Raw genomic sequence first — 27,104 nt, 5'->3', positions numbered from 1 at the left:
AATAGACCATTTTCAAGCACACGAGCGCCACCAACGGGCGCGCAAGCACTCATGGGAAATGTGTGTACGCCGCCGCAGACGCCGCGACGAGCGCGCGGGCCTCGCGCTGTTGCTTTCTGCTTGCGTCGTGCCGGGACTTCTTAGACACAATGAATTTGGCAAGGTGCAACATGCTACTGCGCAATTCAATCACGAACTTCAGTCTTTAGCTGCGACGGCCTCTCGACGATTTGCACCTGTCCCACTGTTGGACTAGTTGAGCGACTCAGAAGCGTCACCTTTTATTTATTTATTTTTTGGCGCCAGTGCGCCTTACGGCATAAATGAAAAAAAAATACATCTCAGTTGCCTATTGGCCGATTCCACGAAAGATCGAAAAACGGTGGATACTTGATGTTTACGATTTTCTTGATAATTTTGTATGTGGTGCACATATGACTGCACAGCACGAAATCGCAGTTCGTTTTCAAATAAAAAATTTTTTCAACACACGAAAATTCTGCAAGCGTCGCCGGTTGACGACAACCATTTTTACGAAGAGTGCGTTTTCGTAAATTCGGAACCATGCTGGCAGCTACTGAAGCTCTATATTACAAATATCTTTCTTTTTAGCAGAAGTAGAAGTAAAGAGGAAATAGCTCTTATCATTTCATGGAATTCTGAGCAAATTATGTATTTTTAAAAATTCACGAAAAACGCGTTTTTGAAATTCAATCAAATTTGGGACGCTATGGCTTCTTCTGTGAACATCTTAGCTTGTTCATATTTGCAGTATCAATAGGCCTTTATGTGAATAATGAGCCTCTGCATTTGTATTTCTCTAATAATTTTCAAAGTAATAAATTTTCATGCTCGAAACACCAAAAAGACAAAAGTGCTTCTCTATTCAAAAATCTATAATAAAAAAACCCCAATCTCAATTTTGTTCAAAGTCCCCCAAAATGTTCTCAAAGGACTGCAAAATGATATCATGAAAAAACATGTTGCATCATTTTTATTAGAACAAAAGCAGAAAATTTCAAACATTGTGTTTCCAGAGCGTGGTGGCTACTGTGTAAAGGACATCTCTAGTAACACGCAAATACAGTAACACGTCTTTTTTCTTCTCTGAGCTACGCTAAACAACAGTAATGATCTATTGTCCGAAAGTAGGAACTGTTTTGTAAAGAAAAAAGATCGTTCCAATTAAATGTATTTGCGACACCACTTATTTCCTCGTCGACGGGCAGCACGGACATTTTCATTCCTTCGGATAATTTTTTTTTTTTTTTTAGTAAATGCGCTTATATAAAAGCAACAAAGCTGAACGCGAGATTTGTGTAGCTGAGTCGATCCTGCATTGTAAGAATGTGAGAAATCACAAATGGCGACAGTGGTGAACGGTGAGTACCGCAGTGCAACCTAAACACAGCAGCCACACATGGTTTGCCAGGCTTTGTCGCTCTGCACGAGAAAATGCTGGGGTGTCGATTGCGTTAGTTACACGATACATTTTTCACCGCTCGTCGCTCTCCCGCCCGGTCTCTGGATCCGCACCGTGCGGATCGTGTGGCGGATCGAGTGGCCCGCGCTACACGCCTTCGTGTAAACGGAGTAGCATGCGTTACGCGGACAGGTGCAAAGGGCGGCACGATAGACTCCCGCCTGAGCAGACTACAGCAACGAGCACGGCTGTGCCAGTCAGCCAAACACCACCCAAGATAGAAGTTAGGCATCCAAATTGTGCTTCAGTTTGGTGCAGGGGCGTAGCCAGAAATCTTTTTCGGGGGGGGGGTTCAACCATACTTTATGTATGCTCGTTCGTGCGTTTGTATGTGTGCGTGTATATATACACAAGCAAAATTGAAAAATTTCGGGGGGGGTTTGAACCCCCCCAACCCCCCCCCCCCCCCTTGGCTACGCCCCTGGTTTGGTGCAATCACTGTCCTACGCTCTGAAGGTGGCTATGGGTAGGCGTTATAGCCATGACCGAGTTCTTTTGTACGGACTACCTCATGGTGCACAAAAAGAAAATTCCGCTGCAGCGGAATTTTCGTTGTGTAGAAGATATCGGATCGAGTCTCTTTTGCGAAGGGTCATGAAGTAGGATGCGCGCTCAATTCAAGAGGCAGACCAGATCTGCCAGCACTGCTTCAAGAGATACAAGGACATGCAAAGCAAAGCAGATCCAATGCAAACAAGACGTGTTTTGTCCGTGGTCAGAACGGCTGCCACCAATCTTCACATTATCGATTCTTTTTAAACTCTGCATTGATCACATAAGGTTCGACAACGTACACATTTGGGCCAACAAAAACCAAACCTCTTGGCGACCGCTCTCCAGAAATTCATTTCCATTGATGAAGAGACCTTGCTTTTTATACCATTCTATCAATTCTGGCACAGCACAACATCATAAGGGACGCATGGAGGGAATGCGTTCTTTAGCATGCAAGATATGAATTATACTCAACTGAAATTGATGAAAGAAAAGGAGGCTACAACTGAAAGTGCCTACTGTGGACTGAGGGATGTCTAACACTGGCGTGAAGTCACAAACCACGCAAATGCATTTCATTAGAACGATCTTTTTCTTTACAAAACAGTTCCCACTTTCCGACAATAGATCAATACTGTTGTTTAGCGAGGCTCAGAGAAGAAAAAAGACGTGTTACAGTATTTTCTTGTTACTAGAGATGTCCTTTACGCAGTAGCCACCACTCTCTGGAAACACTGTTTGACATTTTCTGCTTTTGTTGTAATAAAAATGATGCAAAATATTTTTTCATAATATCATTCTGCAGTCCTTTGAGAACATTTTGTGGGACTTTGAACAAAATTGAGATTGGGGTTTTTTTATTATAGATTTTTGAATCGAGGAGCACTTTTGTCTTTTGGGTGTTTCGAGCATGAAAATTTACTACTTTGAAAATTATTAGAGAAATACAAATGCAGATGTTCATTATTCACATAAAGGCCTATTCATACTGCAAATATGAACAAGCTAAGATGTTCACAGAAGTAGCCATAGAGTCCCAAATATGACTGATTTTCAAAAACGCAGCGTTTTTCGTGAATTTTTAAAAATACATAATTTGCTCAGAATTCCATGAAATGGTAAGAGCTATTTCCTCTTTACTTTTACTTCCGCTAAAAAGAAAGATATCTGTAATATATAGCTTCAGTAGCTGCCAGCATGGTTGCGAATTTACGAAAACGCACTCTTCGTAAAATGGTCGTCGTCAACCGGCGACGCTTGCAAAATTTTCCTGTGTTGAAAAAATTTTTTATTTGAAAATGAACTGCGATTTCGTGCTGTGGAGTCATATGTGCACAACATACAAAATTATCAGGAAAATCAGAAACATCAAGTATGCACCGTTTTTTGATCTTTCGTGGAATCGACCAGGAGCGGTCTATGATTCGCGGATGCATTTGGAATCAACGTCCATCGACACTGTCGACGAGTACAGTGTGGGGTTCTGATATTTAAAGAGTACACTCGAAAGTGCAGTCGGCATTTGGGGAAATGAGATACATTTAATGCGTCGCACGCACCATATATGTAACGAACGATAAGTGCTTACTAACCTTTGTTGGTGCTATAACTACAGGTTGGGATAATACTTAGAGCGAAAAAAAGAAAGGAGCAGTACAAGGAAGGAAATGCACAAACCAGCGCTCACACACAACTGAAAGTTTGTTGCACGCTTAAAAAAAAGCATATATACAATAATGGGAGTGTGTCGCACGTGTCATGAAGAGGCACAAAAAAGTCAAACAACCAAGGCGCGTGTTTACAGTCGATTAATAAGGTCGAATTCCTTGTCATGTAACGACTGAGAAGGTTGACTGACACAATGTGTGGCGTTATTTGTGGCATGATATGCCTCCGAAATTTCTCGCGTTGTCTGATTAGGTTGTGGTACAAAATTACTGTGCTTTCGAAGATGGGATTACATTTTCATGACGGACATAGCGATACGAGATGATACGGCTCCATTCACTGAATTTCGATGCTCGCTGAGGCGCGTATTAATACATTACCAGTCTGGCCGATCTACATGTGGACACAAGAAAGAGAAATTTGCGGCTAACTCCTACACAATTTGCACAACAATTGGCATGCCTCTGACCGCATTTTTCTTTGCCCACCGCAGATCCCTGTGACCTTAATGCGACTAAGCTTATTTAGGGCGGCATACACAGCCTTCACCCCCACATCGCTTCCCTACGTTCTTCAGGCCATGCGACTTAATTATACATATGTGGAATAACTGCAATATTTATAGTTTCTTCATTATTTACGGATGGAGGACGTCCGTGTTAATCTTTCTTTGCCGTGCGAACAGATTTTTTCAAACCGATACGATACGCAGGATGTCCCGCTTCTTTGATCACTTTGCAGCTGGAAACTACTGCTCATCTTATGTGCGCAAGGTTTTTTCCAATGCCGTGCGTAATCATGACATCACATTTCCTCGTTTAACAATATTCGAATGCGCCGACGCGAAATTAAAGGCCTATTTCGCTGAATGCGGGCTCTACTGCCCGCAAATATGCTCCATAGTGAAACTTAGAAGCATGTATCAAGAAATTGCATATTATCAGAGCAAGGCATCTCGCAAGTGAATTCTAGAACCATCCCTTTTTCTTTAAACACGTTTAGAATGTGTTCACTTCTTTGTACAGCGCGTGACTTCTCAAATAAAATCAAATAATCATCTGTATACCTGAACACTATAACACCTCTCTACAGTTTGGTTAAACCCGATCACGAGCCGCTATGCCATTAATTGCCATAGCGGCTTGTGAACAAGTAATCTTTGAATAAATAAGAGTTTGGTGTTCCAGCTCACATTGCTCACGATAGCACGTTTTGACTGCACGTATCCGCTCGGTAATACCTACACTGACTGCATCATTCCTTTCGCATTTCATGCGTAGAGATACATGCAGGTGCGTCGGACATGTGTAGTATTTAGGATTAATAATAGTCAACCAGCGGTGACGCGTTTTTTTGTTTGGTGCTCCCACGGCACCAACGAAGAGCGAGCGACGGAACAGCCGGCGGGCTCGCCGTACACACTTTTCCCATAGTGCTTCGCGCGCCCCGCGGGGGGTTCTGGGATTGCTTGAAAATGGTCTATTGACACCTCAAAAATGGCGGGCACAGCTTTTATGGGAGTGTTGATCGCTGAAAGAAGAGCTGCTCTTCCAGTCACCAGCAGCACTCCTGATAGCAAACAGCAGCTTCTTAAGATTAAAAAAGAAAAATTCCATCAAAACAAGCGTGCAGAATATTTATTTGCTAGAGGTAAAGCCGGAAAGTAAATGTAATGTTGTAACCATGCCACAGCGTCCCCGATTTCTCGTTCGTCCTGCCATAAGTGGCGGCACTTGTTTCAGTTTCAAATGTTATAGTCGGCTCCCCAACTCCGGATTTCAAATGTCAATAAAATGAGTCGACCTGCAATTGTGCAAATACAGTAAATTTCCTGCTATAATATTTGGCTCGTATATTCACAGGCTCCCCCAACAACTGATCAGCAGCGTTTTCTGACCATGTTCAAAAAGTGTTGCTGGGCCCCTTTATGGCGATGCCGCACCTCCCCCCTCCCCCCACTCCTGTCCACGATTGGCCGCACAAAAGCATAAGCGAAAGAATGCTTTCACTTGTGCCATATGTTGCCGTCACTTCTAAAGTGGGCACAAAAAATCGCGCCGCTTTGAGAGCACAAGGTGGTAGTGCCTGCATAGTGTTGAAGGCTACAGTTTTGTCAGACCATATAGCAAGGAGCAGCAGGGAGGGGCTTGCACCAAGCAAAGGTTCCCATAGCCCCCATGCCTTCTTTATTCTGGGGAAGTGTTATTTGCCTAAAAGAAAGAAAAGAAAAAAAAAAGATATTTTCTTCCCCTTGCGTAGAGAGGGGTGGGGGTGAGCAGCAAATGTTGCCAGGTGGGGCAACATTTGCTGCTTTGGGCAGAAAAGCAGACTAGAAAGCAACATTGTTCTCAAAACAAACATGATTACATGCTTCCACAGGGGCACTTCAATCAACAGGTGAAGGTAAATCAACAGTTGAAAAGTTTAGTGGGCCTGCTGGAGCCATGTGGCAGCCACTCAGAGACATTGCAACAACCTTCAGGCATTTGCTTTTTGTGGATTTGTTTCTATGGGGTGGGGCTTGCCAAAGCAGCGTACTTGAAAACTGAGTAATATGCTTTCTGACAAGGTGGTGATAATGATGCAGCACTCCGTTGCATTGTGACAGAGGTATTGTGGCTTGAAAATAGAAGTTCTCCCGTAATTTTTGTGTAATTTTTCGGCACTTTGGCTGATACGACAATTTCTTAGAGCTCTTCTACGCTGGAGAAGTGCGTTTCGAATACATCTTGAAATTTTGGGGCGTTTGAATATTTCGAATAGTAGAAGTGTCTTTCGAATTGGATAAATCACCAAACAGTTTGAATAGAATATGTATTGATGTTACTACATTTCAAGTGCTAGCTGTGGACTGTTTGTGACATATCGTCATGCTGTAGCAGAATTCGTGATTTACACAGACTTTGATGTGCAAGGTGTGTACATCAACAGTGCACTAAAAATGTGTATATCTCATTATATTAAACACTGTTGCAATGCATGAAACTTTTCTGTGAATCTCACTTTACCTATGACCTCCTTTTAACCTTTTGTTTGCAGGCTAATTTTGAGGCATCTCCAAGGGCTAAAATGCTTTCACTGCTTGGCTATGACCCTGATGATGTGACAAGCCAGGTATATTTCTCTTTGTTTTCTAAGTCATGCTTACACTATTAAAGTTATGTGTGAATTGGCAATTTGAAGTTCAAGCAATATTTGAATATTTGCAGCTCAGTTCAGTGTACACCACACCTTTACTTTTTGGGTACTGTCGACATGTGTTAAACTAAACTTCTAGGGTTGACACATTTTTGTTCTTGTAACCTGGACTTTAAAGGGCCCCTCACCAGGTTTGACAGTTTTGAGCTAACGAGCGCAATGCATAGACTGAGCGTTCACGATCACGTCTGCCAAAATTTGCAACGCTACGCGCCGCGGAAACGGGTCAAATTTCAAGGTGAACGCTCCTTGCCCTTCCTCTCGCGGGCGCGTACTTTAGAGAATGAGGGGATGACGTGCATGAGAAAATGGCCCTACGTAGATGGTAGTGTTGTGACGTCGCTCCTCGACGTAGACGACTGTGCTCTGACGTCGCCAACAGTAGCACGTGACGCTGCGATAATTATTTGACACGACATGTGTAGTTTGTGTAATTTGTTCCTTGAATAGATTAATAAAACTTGAGAGAAATAATGAGACACACAAAGGGAATGTGTGCGTCTTTTTCATTTTTTTTTCATGAATTCCAGCGACATGCGGGGCTAATGTGCCTCCCTTTCCCATGCGTTCGTGTCCCCGCGGTTAGCGCATCGAGCAGACGCCAGCCCTGGATACGAAAGTGATGTTCTAGCGCGTTCGAGCACTCATTATGCTCGTTTATTCTACCGCGTCCAAGGAAACATTGTGGCACTGGCTCATGATACCGCCACTCTCGTGCCCGTAAAAATGTCTCAACTTCCATGCCCGTCCTGCAGAAACAGGCAGTACACCACAGAGAACGCCGACAAAACGCCCATGTCCGCTACATAAAAAAAAAAAGGTAGCGGCCGTGCAACGCCGCTCGCGTGCTCGGGCTGGCTCGGGCACGTCATGCGCACGTGACCATGCATGCGCATAACGTGTTCATGCGTATGTGTCAAGTGAAGAGGGCAGGGAAGGAATTTGGCTTGCGAAGGCTACACGGGGCGAGTGGCAAGGGTTTGAAACTCGCCTCCTCGCATGATGGTTTCGCGCCGCTACGAATTATTGCTTTTCTCAGCTCGTAATGAACCGATTTGAAAAATTCTTGCGGCATACTGCTCTTCATTCGGCACACAACAGTTTCCAGCGTCTAACTAAAATTTTCTATGTGGCCTGGTGAGGGGCCCTTTAATGAGAGCATTTGACGCACATGCAAAGATATACAGCAGACTCTCAGTAAACGGAAATCTGTTAAACGGAACTGCTGCCTAAATGGAACAACTGACTTTTATATGATTGATATCGGACAGGAATTCTGCACCCCTGTTCATCTCTCAGTAAACGGAATCCCTGTTAAATAGAACACATTTTCCTGGTTCCTTCAGGTTCCGTTTAACGAGAGTCTACTGTACATGCTGTGTGACTAGAAAGGTGTATGGTACCACATATAGTGGTATACTCGTAGCTTGGTCACTAACATGGTGAAAGCATTTATGGTGACATTTTATCACGATGAATGTGAAAATATACAAAAATGAGAGCATCTGATGCAGACATTTTCTATTCTTGCCTTTTGTCTGTCCCCTTATGAACAATTTTTCACTGCAGTCTTTTGTCCCTTAGGAGCTCAAAATTTTGAATTTGTTTAAAGCATCCACTGTGGCAAAATGTTTGGCTGTGGCCATAGGCATTTGCTTCATAGTGCATCAGCATTTTTGACTGTGGCACACAGCAAGGAAATGCCATCCCTGATAACGGGCCGTGTGCACAGTTCTTTCGCTTAAAGGGACATTAAAGGCAAACGTTAAGTTGACATTGATTGTTGAAATAGCGTTCCAGGAACCTCATAGTGCTCGTTTTGTGCCAAGGAAATGCTTATTTTGAATGAAAATCGCGTTTTAGTGGTCTGCACAGCGTTAGCGCACTTCAAATCGCGCGCCTGAAAAGGCCTCCTGACATAGCATTTGCCTTGCCCAACGTTGCTCGTCTTTACTGCCTGGCAGCCGACGCTGCGGTTTCTGCTCTGAAGGGCACGTTACACAACATTACATGGACACGGCATTTTGTCGAACTTTCCGCTAGAGCGACTTTCACGAGTGTGCAAGGCACACGCAGCAGTATGCGATAACGAAACTACCACTGAGACGCAACAGTGCGAGCGGAGCACACCTCTATGAAAACAGAACTTTTGCACTACCCACACCGTTCTTCACTGTAACATCAAGTTCTTTTTTCCATAAATCAAATGGAAACACACAAGCAGCATTTGATTATGCCTTACAGTGCTTGCAATGTTCTCTTTTTTATCATAAGTAGCTTGAACAGTAGGGATAATTTGTACTCTGAACTCTTGACGTCATTGGGCTCGTTCCAAAATGTCCCACTGGTGGCATTTATAGTGTCCTACATTTACCTTAATTTCTCAATTACCCTTGCACTGCTATCAATAATATTGACTTTTTAGACGTTCTCAAACATTGACTTTTTACTCTAACATAAATTTTTATTTGCCTTTAGTGTCCCTTTAAAGCATGCTTGAGAGTGCTGCAGTACGGTAGTGCAGGAGCACAGTCACATAGTTTTATTTCATATTTCGTGGGCTTTCTTTGAAAGCAAGAAAAAATCGCCACTCAGCATGTACGTTGCCACAAAAAATTAGATCAGTCGTGTGTGAATGCACTCTACAACGTAATGAAACACACTTGGCCCTAGAGTGAATGTTAAAAATCTTGCATAAGCGACCTTAATTAATCAACTAATTGAGCACAATATAAAAAATCTCCTAATGAGCGTCTGACTGCAAGCCATATGTCATTGATTTCATTCAATCCTGGTTAACCACTTTTTTTATATGCTTCATTCTAGTTACCTGAAACACCCAATATATCTCAACAAATTGCTGTCAACTCTCCCGAATTTTCTTGAATCTTGCAAATTTGAACTTGTTCTACGATTTTACGAATGTTGCGTCAGATTTTATGAAATCTGAAGTCCTGCCTCAGCAGGGTAATGAATCAAGGCAAGCAAAAAAGGGATGTTTTTGAAGTTGAGTTCGTCAACTTTTGAGGTCATAAACTTTCGTTGGACATAATTAATGAACAAAGATGTAACATACAATTGGCACAAATAGTGAAGACTCTAGGTGCACATGGCTTGCTCAGATTCCATGGGATAATTGGTAATTCGGCATTCGGTTAATTTGGACAGTTTTACCGGTTCCGTAAAATCCGATTTAATGAACTTTTACTCTACTAGTTATTGGTTTGCTGAGCTATTCACAACTGGAAACTTGCTCTAGCTCTACAAAGTTGCTACCGTGGTCGTTGCATTAAGTTACAGTGCCGCTTAAGTCAGAGCCTTGAGTTAGTATCGAATTCATTACATATCATAAAGGGTAAGTTGGGCATTTTGGGAGGTTTAATGTCTAAGTTTCTAAGTTCTCACTGCAACAAATAGTGCCATAAAAACCTGGCAGGAAAATCCATAAAAAATTGCCAACTACCTGTTGTTTCATGTTTAACTGCAGCAGGACATCGTTTTGTTACACCATGTTAAATTAAACTGTAGAGAGATGGTATCATAACCTCACTATGGTGGGGCCAATGCTGTCAAATGATCACATAATTTTCTTACTCGTGAAGCTTTTTAAGTTGGAAGGGTGTGTTGTTGATTTTATTTTCTCTTTAACCTTGGCTAGTTGTCTCTAGCTGGCCACGAATCAGAGGACACTGATGACCAGGACCTCTCCAATGACATTGGCAGCTTGTCACTCAATGCAACGGTAATATGTGCTCTCCTACCCATGCCTTGGTCTGCAGCTAGCCTTAGCTTATTGCGTAGCAGTGCCTTCTGTGTTCACCGCAGTGGTGCTGCTGCACTCTGCCACTGCGATAAATCTTTGCCACTGTCGCATTGCACAATTCCTGCTTGCATTTTAAGTAAGACATCATTGTAAGGGATCCCTGACAAGTGAACTCTGTTGCTATTATTATTAGGGGTGTGTGAATACATTAAACACTTTTGAGTACTAATGAAATGCTGCATTTATAACATTCAAGTTAAATTTGAAGGTTATTACTGTATTTGAAAAATTTATCATATTTTATATGATATGAATGTTCACAACAAACCGGAGCTATAGCTGGTTGTGTGTGAGCACGTGCAATTATTTCGCATTTTGTTTTATCTAGACTGCAAGTATGAGCATGATTTTGTAATTGGCGCACTCTTGTCGCTGCAACATTTTGTGCATAAAGTATGCTTAGGTACTGCATGACTAAACTGCAGTGTTCTTATTCAAGCAATAGTTGTAATGAATCATGCGTCACGACTACATTTTGGTTGGGTATTAGCGCTGCTGGTGCCCTGCTCTGTCATTTTTGCAGAACCTTGTACGTTCGTGAACTTACCACTTAACAAATGCTCTGAGGGGCATCAAGAGCAGGACCAAACTCCTCGGAGCATTTGATGCTCTTTCATAATGCGTAGTTTGACAAGACCAAAGACAAAGCATGTAGTACAACTCAATTTTTTAGGTTAACTAGCGTCATACAAATATGTATTGGTTTTAATAGTATACAGTATTTCACTGTTGCTAACATAACTGCAAATGATCCAACATGTTAAAGTGAAGGAGCTAGTAGTAAAAGCAGCTGCCTGGTATTAATTAATATTTATATTTGTGCACCCTAATTATTATACATTAGCCCTCTGTGTGAAGCATGTGGCAGTGCTGTGGCTCAGCCAAAGTATAAATAATGTAATTATCCTGAAAAACTTGTCAGCTACTGTATGCATATATTAGTAGTTACTTTCGCCATGCATTTGCCACATGTCTCAGGAAGAAATCTAAGAAAATAACCTTTCTTCGAAGTGCCTGCCACTTATAAGTGGCTGGAGCGTAATGTGTGCTGCCCAGCATAGCTTGCAAGGCTATTTGATCACTGCAGTTTTAACACTGTGCAGTGAAAAATCTGTTTTTCTGCATGCTTGCTGCACGCCTGTTTTATGCTCACATTTTCTTCTTTTTTTCATTTTTGCTTATCCAGCTTGCAGGCTTGAAAATCTTGCTGGTGTCACCTTGCTTTGTCCTATTTTTCTTCTCTATGTTTTCTCTCCTATGTCTGTCTTTCCTCTTCCCTTTGCATGGTCTTATGTTGTGGCTAGAGTGATGAGGATGACTCAGAGCGGTGTAGTTCTCCCTCCTCAGACTTCAGTGTAAGTTGCTATGCCCCCTGGCTTTGCTTCTTTTTATACTCTCGCATGCTTTGTTTATAGTATTTGAGGGGGACGGGGTTGAAATGAGACAATAGCTTAGACAAACAATGGTTCTGTTTTTTAATGTATTATATGTGCCCTTTTAATGTCTGATGCCCATTTTAATAGATATTTATACTGGTGTATGGTGTGAACTCAATAACATGCGCAAGTGCATAGTCCTTGAAGGTAGCTTAGCATGTTTACTATATACCGATGCGTAACCTTTAGCACTGTGCTTTAAAAAAAAAAAAAGACTGGTTGGCCATAACTTTGCAGTAGGCAGAACTTGTCATTTTTGGTTAATTTTACACCCTTTTGTAGTTCATAATAAGAGCACTGTATAGGTTTGTAAACTAAACTGTGCGAATTGTTGTGCAGTATAAAAACTGCGAACTTAATGATAACTAGGGTGTGTGAATTTTGGGCACATTGATTCATGTTTAACTTAATTGTTCACATTTCTAGATACTTGCTTCCAGTCAAATTATATACCATAGCCGTACCGTATACTGAACATAGCTGTATGGAGCAAATATGCCAACAAGTAGTGGGAGAACTACAAGCTGGGCGAGTTGGTAATGGACATCTTGCGAAATGTGCAGTGCGACACAAAGGACAAATAATAAAAATTGACACGAACACTCGGGCGGTCTTTATTTCCTGTCCTTTGTGTCGCGCTGGGCATTTCACAGGAAGTGGTGGCAGTCTGTTGGCTACTTCATGTGCATTCATCTACTCTGAGCGGTTCCCACGTCATTGCTACAAAGATGGAGAGGTTAATGGACAAACGCGAACAGTTTGTTTTTTTACATTGACTTGCAGTGACTTCATAAGGATGTCTCATTTTTCAACTGGCTCCGGATTTTAGTATTAAATGTGATGTTATTCTTACTCCATATAATTCTCCAACACAGCATTTTACAAAGGCAGCTGGTAATGTTGTGGGATTATATTTTGTTTCTTCTCTGAGGTGAGGGATACAAGTAGCCATTTTTATTAGTAATGTTGCATGAAACCATGTCCACTTTCTGCATGCATCTGGTTGTGTGTGTGTGTTTTTTGTATCGTTGTTTCTGTAATGCAAGGTTTAATTGGGGTACCTTTCATCTGTTGCTTATTTAGCATTGTTGAGATTGTGTGTGAAAGAACAATGTCTATCTGAGCAGCTTTATGTTCCATCTATGACTTTTCCCCCCCTATATTTTAAAACTGATGTAATATACCTGAAACCAAATCTTTTTGTCAAGTACTGTTCTTGTTTAAAATTGATTATAATGCATGGATACCCTTATTTCACTATCAATACCTCTAAGCCAGTCTCATTCAGCATGAGTCTTTCCGCCATGGCATTGTCACTTTTTTAAAGCTATGTATTGTTACATATGTCAGTCATCTGGCAAGAGAAATGTTGTTTGGTGTAACTATGGTAAAAACGTCATCAAGAAAAGGATTGGCAAGTTATTGTGTAAAGGCCGCCATGAGGCTAGACTGCTAGTGTATAGTACTCACAGATTGAAATAGGACACTCGAAGCGCATGGCCACTGGTCCATGCAGCGCCGCTCGTGGGTGCTCATGGAACCAAGGTGTTGCATTGTGGTATAGAGCTAGGGAGAGAACATCTGCCATAATACCACTTTAGAGCTGTAATTTCTTTTGCAATACAGATGTCTGTCTTGTGCAATCTTAATAACACTGCCAGAGCACTGTAGAATGTTGAGTTTGAATGTGCTATAGATATTCAGATGATTTATGCATGTTGTGTGTGTGTTGGTCTGTTGTTTTGAAGCAGCCCCTCTAAGGTCGTCCATACGTTTATTTTCTAGAATGGTGACCTTGTGGAAGACAGCACTAGTGCTTTTGACTGCATTGCTGCAAAGCAAAAGGAAAAAGAGTTCACACCTTTCACTATTTCTACAAGCTCAGGTGAGGACTAGTTGCAAACCTGGCCTAGGTGTCATGCTAAGTCTACAGTCAAACCTCATTATAACAAAGCCACATCTGCCACGAAAATAACTTTTTTATATCCGAAAATTCGTTATAAACGTTTATTTTTAACACTGTATCTATTACAAGACTATTCGTCATTTACTTCGTTATAACCGATAATTCGTTATATCCATGTTCGTTATATCGAGGTTTGAGTGTATATCTGATATGTTACCCTTCTTGCTGTGCGAAAGCTACTGTGTTGAAAAGGACTACTGCGCTTCATGGAGTTCACAATATGATGTGGCATTGTATCTGCCCCCTGGTGTTTGTGATCTCCACCACATTGGCCAGCTTACAGCCTCTTGATATTTAGCGGTGCATCTTAGAAGCCATGTTAACTTTGTCACTGCAAGAAGCGACGCACTTCTCTGCTTTGGCACCCATTTTCATTCGCAAGTTTCACAATTTAAAAAGTGCATTCATAAATAGCCACATGCCATTCAACCACTTTGCCACTGGTAACTGCAGTAATTTCATTTTATTACCTTGGTCTTCCTTCGTAGCAGCGGCAGAACATTGTTGTATTTAAATTGTGGATAAATGTGCTTTGTTTTATAGTGGTTAAAACAAATGCTGTGGACATGCAGTTATAAAATGTTCGCTTCATTATAGTATAGAAAATTTCATTATATTAACGTTTAACCACTTGCAAGTGCCATTGATAAACAGAACACTTGATCTTGAATTGCTTGTGCTGCTTCAAGCCACTCTTGTATACACTGCTAATTGTTTGCAATTCCATCCACAGCAAAATGCATTCTGTGGTAGCTGCAGTAGAGTGGACTTGATGGCTGTTTCTCAGTTTAGCTGCATCTTACCAGTGTGAGTAGTAAAGCAGCATGGTACATTGATGTGGGGCCAGAAGTGTGTGCTTGTTACTGAGAAAAGTGGCAGCCACTTCTGCAGCAACCATATGAAACATGAGCGTGTGGAACATACCTTTTACACTCACTGCATGTACCTATTTGTCACTACAACCCTAGTTGCAAGAGTACAGTTTGCAAAATAGGCTTTGGCGAGCCAACCATGCCAAACATTGTTGTGTGTTCTCGTGTGTTTTTAGGGGATGCAGACAGCCTGCTGAACAAGGCGTTACTGACAGGCAACGTGGAGGCGGCAGTGAACTTGTGCTTGCAAGAGGGCCGCTGGGCTGACGCCCTCATTTTGGCGCAGGCTGGTGGCGTAGCCCTTCTACAGAGAACGCAGTGTCGCTACTTCAAGCAGGCTACTTCAGATTCAGCAAAGGTACGCATTGTTTCTTTCAGTAGTAATGATTAAGTGCCCTTGCTCAGGTGAACCAATAAAGGCCATATTTGCATGAATTATAATGCAACTACAAATGTAAGGCAAGGAGGGACTTCTTGAAAACAGAAAAAAAAAGAAGGAATTAAAACATCAGCTGTAGTCATTAGCATGTCAAGAATGCAGTGACAAATGTCCTGTAAAAGGTGTGTGTATACTACATAGTTTGGTGTACACTAACACTATCATGGAACATTGTGATCACCTACGTGTCTTATTTGTGTCTAGGTGGAGGGAAAAAATGCGGCTTTTCTGTAATACTGCGTAATCAACAGATGTTACTGAACAGCCCTTTGAAACTTGCTTCATGTCACTGAATGATCTCATCCCTGTTTCCTGTGTGCATGTGCGGCCAAGCACTGCCTTCTAGACGCGCAACTTGTGCTGCTGCAAAGTGCTGTTCGTTTGTTTCATGTAGAGTGTTGACCTTGAGCATAGACGCAGTCTTCTTTCAGTGGTTAGGTGCGCGCATGTGCTTAGCTTCCCCTGTCTACTCTTTCTCATGAGGCACAGTCTTGTTTTGTTTATTGTAGGGGTGTGCGAATATTCGAAATTTCGAATATTTTTCGAATAGTGTTTGCTATTCGATTCGATTCGCACTGAAATTTTACTATTCGAACTATTCGAACTTCCCAAAGACAAATGCAGTCAACGTCCGGTTGAAAGTGACCCCTTCAGATTTTCAATATGCTTCACCTCATTACACTCTCGTATTGCGGCAAAGCTGCCTTTCAAGCTCCGTTACGTTCGAACTTGGCCAAGAGACAAAGTCCGGTTGGAAATGATCTCTAGATTTTCAATATGCTTCACCTTATCACACCCCCGTATTGCGGCAAAGCTGCCTTTCAAGCTCCGTTACGGTCGAACTTAGGCAGGAGACAGTCAACGTCCGTTTGGAAGTGGTCCCTAGATTTTCAATATGCTTCACCTCATCACACCCCCGTATTGCGGCAAAGCTGCCTTTCAAGCTCCACTACGGTCGCAAATGTATTAACTCAAGAAAACGCTGGTTCCAATATGGAGATGAAAGATGTAGCAGAGTTGGGGGCTCAATTAAAGCTGTTTTGAACCTGAAACTTGGGCAGGAAGTCCGAAAAATCGGACGTCGAAGCTTTTAGCATCCAAAATTTCAGATGTTCTTATATATCGACGTCTACGAGGCAGATTTGGAACTCCGGACTTGAAGGGAGCACACCCTTGTCCGCCACATCAGTTGGCCTTCCACAGCAGTTGAAAGAGGAGGAGAGGCTGAGGAAATGGCATCTCTGCCTATCACGTGTAAAGTGTTGTCGGCAACACTTTGGTTGCACCAAATCATGTACATAAATACAATTCGGCCTTACATTGCCTCACTCTTGATAAGAAAGACAACTATGAAATATGACCCCACCATCAACCTAGCGAAAAGAAACAGTTTCATGTTGCGATCTCACAAGAACATACTTAGGGATTCTCTGCAACTTTTCACTTCGAATTATTCGAAAAATGTTTGAGAAATATTCGAAAATTATTCGAAATTATTCGATTCGATTCGCACTCAATTTTTATTATTCGAATTCGCTTCGCACCCAAAATTTTGCTATTCGCACAGCTCTAGTTTATTGTCAAACCGACGTATTGCCAGCTGATTTTGTGTTGCTGGAATATCCAGAGTAGGGGGGGGGGAGATGCCCACAGAACTTGACAAGGCATAGGGGAGCTAACACTTACGGGCTATGCTGTGATGCAGATGCAGCTAGGCTGGGTTGAGTCATAAAATGCTGGTATGGCTGGCAACAACTTATGCATCTCCAAAGCCACGTCCACACTTTTCCGTGCTTAGATATAGCTACCCCTTCTAGAGTGTGTGCTGGAACGGCTGATTTACAAGTTGTCTTGCCGTTGAGTGGGCATCCTAGTAGCCCAGCAAGTGTTGTGTAGAAGAGTTGCTGCAGTCTATATGGCGCATTTAGCTTTTGAGCAACAAAAAGTGAATGTAGGTAGAAACTTGCTGTAAAATTTTAGTTTGTAGCATATTTGAATTGTATACTATTATGACTTGCATGCCAAAGCATTCTTTATCCAGCAGCTATCATCTGGCTGTGTGCGCAGCTGCAAAGTGTTGCTAATAGCTATGCCCTTCTTTTTTAATCTCTTGACTGCAACAATTTTGAACAAAAGCAGCTAGATGTATCAAGCATCTTTGTGGAGGTTGTGTTATTGTGGAACTCTGGGCTGTTACCACCTGCTTTTTCAGCCTTGGTAATCTGGTTTATCTTCTATGTCCTCACATGCACGTATTTCATGCGTCTGAACTTAGGGTATCTCAAGTAATCTTTAAGGATTGAAAAAGGCTTACTCGTTGCCCCTTAAGTGTAATGGTATGTTGTTTGATCAAATTGAATATTAGTATAGTGCCAGGATTGCTGACTTGCTGAAGGGATTGTTTTGATATCAGGCGTTATGGCAAGAAGCGTTGGTAAAACCAAGGAACACTGCTTTGGATGTAGATAGGGTGGACAGGGAGGCCACAGTGGGTGCACCTTGATAGCAGCAAAGCACAAAAACACCTGTGTACTGTGCTTTGGGTGTCCATTAGACAGCCCCAGGTGCTCAAATTAATCCAAAGTACTCCACTATGGTGTGCCTCATATAATCACATTGTGATGCAAAGAAATCGGTCAACAGCTGTTCAGTGTCTATATTTTCTAGCTACAAATTTGATTTTCTCTTCTTTACTCCCTTTGTCATTGGTATAGACTGTGATCAGATGCAATCACACTCTCATTGTTGCTTGGATTGGCTACTTGGAAAATTCTAGGAAATTAAATGTTGTGGTGGTAATGATGTAAACTGTTGTGTGTGAGTCAGTCGTTGGCAGCACAGAGGTCTTTGCTATCCCTTGGCATCAGCGACCTGTCTTGTGAGTGTGTAATCTTCTCACTGAGCCCTACTCTCTGCGTATATAGTAGTTGAACTTTCTCTTAGGTGCAGATATCTTAGAGCACACAGTGTTTGCTCTAACCTTGAATTACAACACACTTAGACACCCAATTTGGAGCTCTATTACTGACATATTTGAGGTAAGATTAACCTTTTTGCGCAATATACATATTTCTTGAAGGCATTACAGTCCTTAGGTGACTAAGATTATTTTTGCAAGTGAATGAGCTATGTGTTCTAGTATTTCCTCAAGGGATGTTTGCTGGCGTGAATGATGGTTTCTTTATTTGTTTCACAGCTCATTTCAGCTGTTGTTCACTCCAACTGGGTGCATGTGGTAGAAAACTGTGAAATCAACTGCTGGAAGGAGGCCCTAGCAGCTGTACTTACCTATGCCAAGCCTGAAGACTTTGCAGTGCTTTGTGGTGAGTTGTCTCCCTGGGCTTCTACATTTTCAGAAGGAATCTTAGAAAACAAGTGCAGCACAAAACAATTAAGAATAAGTACAGGTCAAACACACTTTTACCATTAATTCTTGCATAAGGGCTGTGCCCCTAAATTTGAATCTGCAAACTTTAGGGGGCGAAGGGGAAATTCTGTATAGGCCACACTCCTTTTTTTTGAAGGGCTGGTCTCGTTTTTGATGTGTTCACAATTGAGAATATCTTGACAAGAATCTTGTCAGCTTAACTGTTAGTTCTTCACTGCATAGTAGCTCTGTGCAGTCACGCTTTCTTTCTACCCGCGTTGTTGTTTGCAGACAGCAACTGTTTCTTCACATGTGAAATGGGGTACACATTATGCACCAAGGCTCGCTGGGTTTTCTGCATGCATCGTTGCTCCCATACCGGCCAAAATTACTATGAGGGTGTTATTGAGCACAAACATGTTCACGTTTTATGTAAGAACATTATTTTTTCACGGCACAGTCTCGTGTTGGCAAACCTGGTTACAGCCCAGATCTCTGATTCAGAGTGAGATGTCGGTACTTGTCACTTTCTTTTTATGGTTGGGATGTGTTTATGCCAAAAGCTGGTTCAATCTATTGCGGGTGAAAAACAGCGCTAAAAAAGACGGGACAAGAAAGGACACGAGACCACGGCGCTGACTAACAACCAAATGTGCTTTATTCCTTCAGTCAGCATAAATATACTTCACCACTAACGTAATGAAAATACAGAAAACTCAGCCTGCGCAGAGGCAGTAAGGCGATCAACGAGACATGAATTCTATCTCCTTCGGAAGGAGGGAAATCGAGGGGAGGCTTACACATGCCTCGCCGCTATTGTAGATGTGATAAGCTTCTGAAATAAGGCGCGCGCGCTCGTCATGGTATTTTGACAAGAAAGTGGTATCGTTAAAAGATGGATGGCAACCGCAACTGTTACAGTGAAGAGAGAACTGACTATCTGTAGCTTGTTTCTGAACCTTGTTCGAATGCTCGCGCAAGCGGTCATTACGTTAGTTTTTCATTACGTTAGTGGTGAAGTATATTTATGCTGACTGAAGGAATAAAGCACATTTGGTTGTTAGTCAGCACCGTGGTCTCGTGTCCTTTCTTGTCCCGTCTTTTTTAGCACTGTTTTTCACCCGTAATCATGAACCAACCAGCCCAAATGCCTACCCTTCTTCAATCTCTTGAAACTGAATTGCACATGAGCACACTACGCAAACTATAGTACTTTTCTGTTTTGGCCATTGGTCTTAGAGGGCCTTGGGAGTCGACTGGAGAATGAGAACACATCACTGGTGCCATATGCAATGCTGTGCTATATTTGTGCGGGCAACTTGGAGAAGCTGGCGCGCTGCTGGGTGCGGCTCCAAAGCAAGGCTGATAGTCCACAGTCACTTCAGGTAAGCAATGTTGTAAATTCGGTAGTTTTGTCACTTATTCCAAGATGTGTTATGATTCATTTGGCAAGTCCTTTCACGTTTAATTTGAACACATGCGTGGGGTGCGTATGCGTTCTTGTGAATAAAATGGGGGGAGGTCCCGTTATGTTATTATTATTATTGTTGTTATTGAACAGACTAGGGCACATAACTGAAAAAAGGAGCAAATCACACTATTGAAAATTAGTATGAATTAATTGTATTAATTAATTATACATGCAATAAATTACATTTGCATCACTTTTGCATCTAACCTTCATTAATGTTGCACAAATACATTTAAATTAAACATACTGACACGGTTCAGTGCATCCTCTGCAACCCTGTACACATCGTTTATCTCTACTGACAATTTTTTTTTCTCAAAATTTTTCTGGGTTATCTTCCCTTGGTTTATTGTGAAGACACCAGCATCTACACTGAAAATTTGATTAATGTGCATCTAGAGTGGAGGGTGGTGTTGTAACATAAGAAATCTTTGCATGCCGAAACCAATATCTTGCCTGAATTCCATGTGTTTTTATTGGTAGTTTTTTGGTAGCTCATAGTCCTTTGTGTTTCTGTTCACTTGTCGAAGATGCATTTAGGTTGCAGGAGCAGCTTGCACATTGGTGGTGGCAATGATGTAAACCGTTGTGTGTGAATCAGTGGTTGGGGGTGTAGACAAAGACTTTTGGTCTTTACTACGCCTTGTACCAGCCAGCTGTCCTATGAGCACGTAATCTTCTCACTGAGCCCTACTGTGTGCATATTCAGTTGAACTTCACCTTTTGGGAAGTTGCATCAATCACTAAAATACTACTCTCATGATCATACGTATACATATACTGTTTTTTTGGTAATGCTGAAACCTGCGAGAAACATATTTACTAGAGCTGTGCGAATAGCAAAATTTTGGGTGCGAAGCGAATTCGAATAATAAAAATTGAGTGCGAATCGAATCGAATAATTTCGAATAATTTTCGAATATTTCTCAAACATTTTTCGAATAATTCGAAGTGAAAAGTTGCAGAGAATCCCTAAGTATGTTCTTGTGAGATCGCAACATGAAACTGTTTCTTTTCGCTAGGTTGATGGTGGGGTCATATTTCATAGTTGTCTTTCTTATCAAGAGTGAGGCAATGTAAGGCCGAATTGTATTTATGTACATGATTTGGTGCAACCAAAGTGTTGCCGACAACACTTTACACGTGATAGGCAGAGATGCCATTTCCTCAGCCTCTCCTCCTCTTTCAACTGCTGTGGAAGGCCAACTGATGTGGCGGACAAGGGTGTGCTCCCTTCAAGTCCGGAGTTCCAAATCTGCCTCGTAGACGTCAATATATAAGAACATCTGAAATTTTGGATGCTAAAAAGCTTCGACGTCCGATTTTTCGGACTTCCTGCCCAAGTTTCAGGTTCAAAACAGCTTTAATTGAGCCCCCAACTCTGCTACATCTTTCATCTCCATATTGGAACCAGCGTTTTCTTGAGTTAATACATTTGCGACCGTAGTGGAGCTTGAAAGGCAGCTTTGCCGCAATACGGGGGTGTGATGAGGTGAAGCATATTGAAAATCTAGGGACCACTTCCAAACGGACGTTGACTGTCTCCTGCCTAAGTTCGACCGTAACGGAGCTTGAAAGGCAGCTTTGCCGCAATACGGGGGTGTGATGAGGTGAAGCATATTGAAAATCTAGAGATCATTTCCAACCGGACTTTGTCTCTTGGCCAAGTTCGAACGTAACGGAGCTTGAAAGGCAGCTTTGCCGCAATACGAGAGTGTAATGAGGTGAAGCATATTGAAAATCTGAAGGGGTCACTTTCAACCGGACGTTGACTGCATTTGTCTTTGGGAAGTTCGAATAGTTCGAATAGTAAAATTTCAGTGCGAATCGAATCGAATAGCAAACACTATTCGAAAAATATTCGAAATTTCGAATATTCGCACACCCCTAATATTTACTTTGTTATAGAGTTTATACCGTCACATGTACAGGGGTGCAACAGCTGTGCCAATTGCGCCAATTTGATACAATTCCTTATTTTTGCGCTAAGCTGAGCCAAAACCGTGAAATTTGTTGAAATTGCACCACGCTGTGCCAAAATGCCCGACCAGCTTCAAAATTTTCTCAGTTGTGCAAACTTTAGCGAGAAATGGAGGCCGCGTTGGTCATCTGCAGTGTGGGCATCATTATCCAATACACACGAATAGACCCTAACACTAACCCCCCAACAAAAGAAAAGAAAAAAAAGTCACAGTTTCACTGCAAGGACGAAGCAATGAATGCGACAGCAACAAATTGTAATGTTATACGAAGTGAGGCTGGCAGCAAACCCTTTTGTATCCGATCTCGCGCAACTATACAAAACATTGTTGTAAGAGAATACGGCCGCTCCAGGGAAAGATGCTCTTTCTGCACAGTGTCTTTGCATTGAGAGTGCAGCACGTAGAAGTGTATACGAGCCGCCCGCTGATGGCTACCAAGCTAGCGCGCACACCAGCGATTGCGCCCTTAGAATCACAGTTGCTGCTCCAGTGACACCCCCCCCCTCCCTGTCGTCTTTCCATGCTCGTGCAAGACGGGCGGGCCGTTTCCTCTCTGTTCGATGGCAGGCCTCTTGAGCGGAGTGGTGTTGTCGCATGCGCCCTCCGAGCGACGGAGATGGGCTGGCTCGTTAGATCTCTGCTTCAGCCGCGTTCGTCGCCCGCACTCGCGCGCTTTTACCCGCGGTAGAACATACTATGCGCGGGGGGGATGTCATCGATTTGGACTTTATACGGGACATGACGGCAAAAACCCGTCGAGTTTGACCATATAATTACTATCGCAGTATAAAAGGGCAGTGGTTCTCAAATTTCCTGATGCTTATTTTATTGCGTCCAGAACACTCTTAAGCCACTTTTGCCGCAGTACACTGGTGTCCTGCGGAAAAGCGAACTGAGATTTAGAAGGGGCTATTAATACTTGCTGTCAGGGACACGGCACAATTTGTTGCTTAATTACTCATTCGTGCATGCGCCGTGTAATTACGAGTACTAGTATGATCGCTGACGTCTAAAAATTATTGGCAAGAGGGGATTAACCCCTGTCTCGTCCCACCCTCCGTCGATGATGATGGCGTCAGGTGATGGCTCGAACCCCCCGCCTCGCCCGAAGGAAACTGCTGGACTTTTAATAAAGTTTCTTATCATTCAATTATTTTGGAGCTGCTGTGTATGGCGTTTCTGCGGCCTTGAGCAACAAATAGACAAAAACGTACACCAGTTTTCTTTTTTCTCCACCTCCCCTTGCTCCTGCTTTACGAATCTCCCGAATTTTGAGGTTGCAAGGTTCGCAGGTTCACATTAGCATTTGCAGTGCCTGTCGAATTATTTGACAGGCCCTGCATAGGCTCATGTGGACTTAATCATTGTTCGCACTATGGGGTGGCTCAACACACTGCTTTTTTTTGTTATCCAACTTTCTCGTTCATACAGTTTTACTATTCCCATGCTCAAGTGTACATATTCTAACCACTTCCTGTATGGACCTGTACAAAGGCCTACAGTATTGTTAAATAAATAAAAAATAATAGCAGTGTTCACGTGCACTGTGCACGAGTTAGCTGATGTTGAATGGTTTGTACGTATTTTCATTTTCTTTTCTAAAAGTAAGCCTTCTTTGTTATACTGCTCCAAATTTGGGATTTCGTACTAAAAAATTAAGGTTTTTTTATTGCAACCTGCTCCAAATTTGGATTTTTGTGCTCCAAAAGCAACATTTTGCTGCTCCAAAAATTGCTCCAAATCCTATTTCGGCTGTTGCACCCCTGCATATAACAATGTTCAAGTGTCACGAAAATTTTATTGTTTCATAGGATAACTGTTATAGTCGGGTTGTAGGGGAAAAAGAAATGATGGGGGGGGAGGAGCTACACGTTACGTTTGCCGTGGGATTGTGATTGACCTGTGCTACTTGGGGTATTTTTACCTGTCTTACCGGCGACAATCAAGGACCACTTCATTAAAAAACTTGGACATATGAACTGCGATAGTTGTTCAATTTTTTCATAGTGATGACAAATATCCTTTCATGGGTGCCAACAAGCAGCCTTAAATCAGTCAATCTAAAAAAATGTCAAGTGTTTATTACCAGATTATAACTATATAAGGAAAGAATAACAAGTCAGACTGGTTTAGGAAGCAGTGGCCTGGATGTTGATTATCGAATAAACTGCTAAACTGCGGTGACAGGGTGGTGCTGCCATCGCCAGCTATGTTTGCCCGTTCCTTAGTGCCGGCTACTCTGCACTGCACGGTTGCTTTTCCATTGGCTGGTGCAAACAGCAAATAGAAAAAAGAAGTGCAAATCTTGCTTCTTAAAGGAGTACTGACACTATTTTGAAGCATTGCAAGAGGGGCATTTTTCGTTTCCTTGGTATGCACTGTTAATGCTCTCCACTCACTGGCACTGACAACACTTATAAAATATTTTACTTTGACTTTAAAGTTTTCGTCGCCCAGCATCTGCACACCAGCTCCACCGCAATGGACATTACCACGGCGAGTCACATTTCACTGGGTTTGCAAACTCTGTGTCCTACATAGAGCCTAAAAGCAGAAATTGCTGTGAGAGTCACTGGACGACAATTCACTCGTTTACGTTTGCCGCTTGCTGCTGACAACAGATGACAGAATTGCTTAAGTACATCGCTAGTTGCTGTCTCTCTGTGATGTCAGACTGTGTTTACACATCACTGCAATACATACCGCCCCTAAATACCAAAACTGAAAGTGTTTTTTAAGGTAGCAGTATTCAAAATATATTCAATGCTTTCCCAGGCACTATGATACTATTTTTAGGGTTTTCGACACCAGTGTTTTTATTTAGAGCAACAAGGCGAAAATATTTAATATTCGTGTCAGTACTCCTTTAAAGGGAGCCTTTACAGCAACTCTATTCGAAAGCTGGAAGCCATCGGCTGCCTTTGCTCACCTAGCCTTTGCCACATATCATCTGCAAGATAGGTTGCACAGGGGCCACCTATACACTCAGTCACACTAGCTAAATGAGCAGAAAATATGTGCCAATATGCAACACCCCTCTTCCCCTCTACCCTTCACACAAGTTCACCTATACCCTGCTGCTCATTGCTACTCAGTGGACTGGGGGAGTGGGGCAGAACATCAGCCTTTCACCTGTTGCCAGTGCATTCCATCTTTGGAGGGGTGGAAGGGGGACTGGAGATTGGCACGGGAAGTTCGCACTGCAGAGAAGGCTGGAAAACTATATATTGCATGAGCAGCCCAGTGTGTGCAAGGTGCATGCATGCAGATGGGTGTGGTGCCTCACATAGTTTTTTTCCTTTTTTGGCTTTCCAGGCCCTCCTTTTCCTTTTTGTGCAGATATGTACTCACCAACCAGGTTTAATTGTTTCAGCTGATAATATGGCATGAGAACATTGCAGTAAGCAGTTTATTTTACATAGAGCACACCACAGCAGCTGCATAAGTGGGTTCAGCTGTATCTGATTATTCATTATAGCTATGTTTATTGTATTGATGTTCAAGTATCGGGCTGATCTACTCTTTGCATAGGTGTGTGGATGGGAGCACTGCTTGACAGCTGGCCTGAAAGGCATGGAAAAGTGACAAGGCATTGGCATTTTGGTTGGCTACTACAGCAGCCATAAAGCACACCATCGCTTTGTCACTGTGGGGAGCCGCACTAGTTCTTTAAAACATTTTATAGCATGTTGCCGTTGCTCACGCATTCTTCACATCCTTCTTTACCTTTTGTGCCATAAATTTCAAATGCAAAAAAGTAATTGGGAGTGACATGGTTGAAAATTTTTTAGCATCATGTTTTCGAATGTGATGCAGGATATTTGACGTCAAAATTTCCACAATTATGCAAGTGATTATTTAGATAATTAATTTTTGCTAATTAACTAGTCACTGACAACAACAAAAACTTAGCAGTGTACGTGAGGCAACCACTGACAAAATGCGGTTAGTCGCATATCTATATCTCGTACCTTTTTGACATTAGGTTGGCCCAAGTTAACAGGGACACTGTTGCATACAGCTCATTGTTGATCAAGACTGCTGCCCAGAGTAAGCCAGTTGCTCTTGACATGGACTACAATCTAAAGAGTTAGTCCATGTTTTCAGCTCTTTTAGCACACCTTCAACAAGCATTCGAAAGCAAGTGCCAGTTGATATACTCTTGATGGCTGAGCCTCGTCATGGTCTAATGTCAAAGATGCATAACTCGGTAAAGAGGCTTCCACGTATAGATTTCACAATGGGCTGTACTTAGCTCATTCTCCTTATTTTTGTTTTTGCCCATTTACTTATTCAGTAGAATCTTGCAGAACCTGACGGGACTGGGAGAATACATTCCGTTAACAGGAGTTTGATTTGCTGAGAAATATGTTTAAGGTGCTGCACACTAATGCAAAACTAACCAAATTAGAGGCTGTTGTTATATTTAGTGGATTTCCATTTACCGAGATTACACTGTATAAGCCTTAAGCCATTGCTTCATTTACTATAATCTCTCCCTCTCTCTCTCCAGTAAACTACTTCCATTGATGAAACTTTAATCTGGTTTTGGACAGGAACTGGTGGAACAAGTGATGGTTCTGAGAGCAGCTGTCAGCCAACTGGGTTCTCAGCCCCAGCCTATTGAATCTGGAGTGCTCTCAAGCCTGCTGAGTCGCTACGCTGCACTGCTTGCTGCTCAGGGAAGTCTGAACAGTTCTATCAACTACCTGCTTGACACCTCGGAGGTGAGTCACTAGACTGGCCGAGCTTAGGCTAATGATTTTATACTTCGATGGAAGGCTTCGCCTGCTTTTAAGTGTGTGAATTTAGGATAGTCCAATTCAGCGTGTGCTATTTATACAATGGTGCCTTGTTAACTGAAATTCTTGGCGACATAATTAGTCCAAGTAAAGTCCTAAATA

General features: G+C 42.3%; 1 protein-coding gene across 3 annotated transcripts in view; it reads left to right on the top strand.

Moving 5' to 3' along the window:
- Window positions 1–27,104, top strand: part of LOC119397998 (protein transport protein Sec31A) — a 99,669-nt gene that overhangs the window by 17,323 nt on the left and 55,242 nt on the right. For all 3 annotated transcript variants that reach the window (XM_049416436.1, XM_049416433.1, XM_049416435.1), the window contains exons 11-17: window positions 6,686–6,760; window positions 10,503–10,586; window positions 13,889–13,988; window positions 15,118–15,299; window positions 18,577–18,703; window positions 19,987–20,132; window positions 26,757–26,927. In XM_049416436.1, the coding sequence (XP_049272393.1) occupies window positions 6,686–6,760; window positions 10,503–10,586; window positions 13,889–13,988; window positions 15,118–15,299; window positions 18,577–18,703; window positions 19,987–20,132; window positions 26,757–26,927 (885 nt within the window). The remainder of the gene's footprint in view (window positions 1–6,685; window positions 6,761–10,502; window positions 10,587–13,888; window positions 13,989–15,117; window positions 15,300–18,576; window positions 18,704–19,986; window positions 20,133–26,756; window positions 26,928–27,104) is intronic.

The sequence above is a fragment of the Rhipicephalus sanguineus genome, chromosome 1 (genome assembly GCF_013339695.2).
Source record: "Rhipicephalus sanguineus isolate Rsan-2018 chromosome 1, BIME_Rsan_1.4, whole genome shotgun sequence".
NCBI classification, from domain to species: domain Eukaryota; kingdom Metazoa; phylum Arthropoda; class Arachnida; order Ixodida; family Ixodidae; genus Rhipicephalus; species Rhipicephalus sanguineus.
This window is presented reverse-complemented; position numbering and strand designations above follow the sequence as displayed.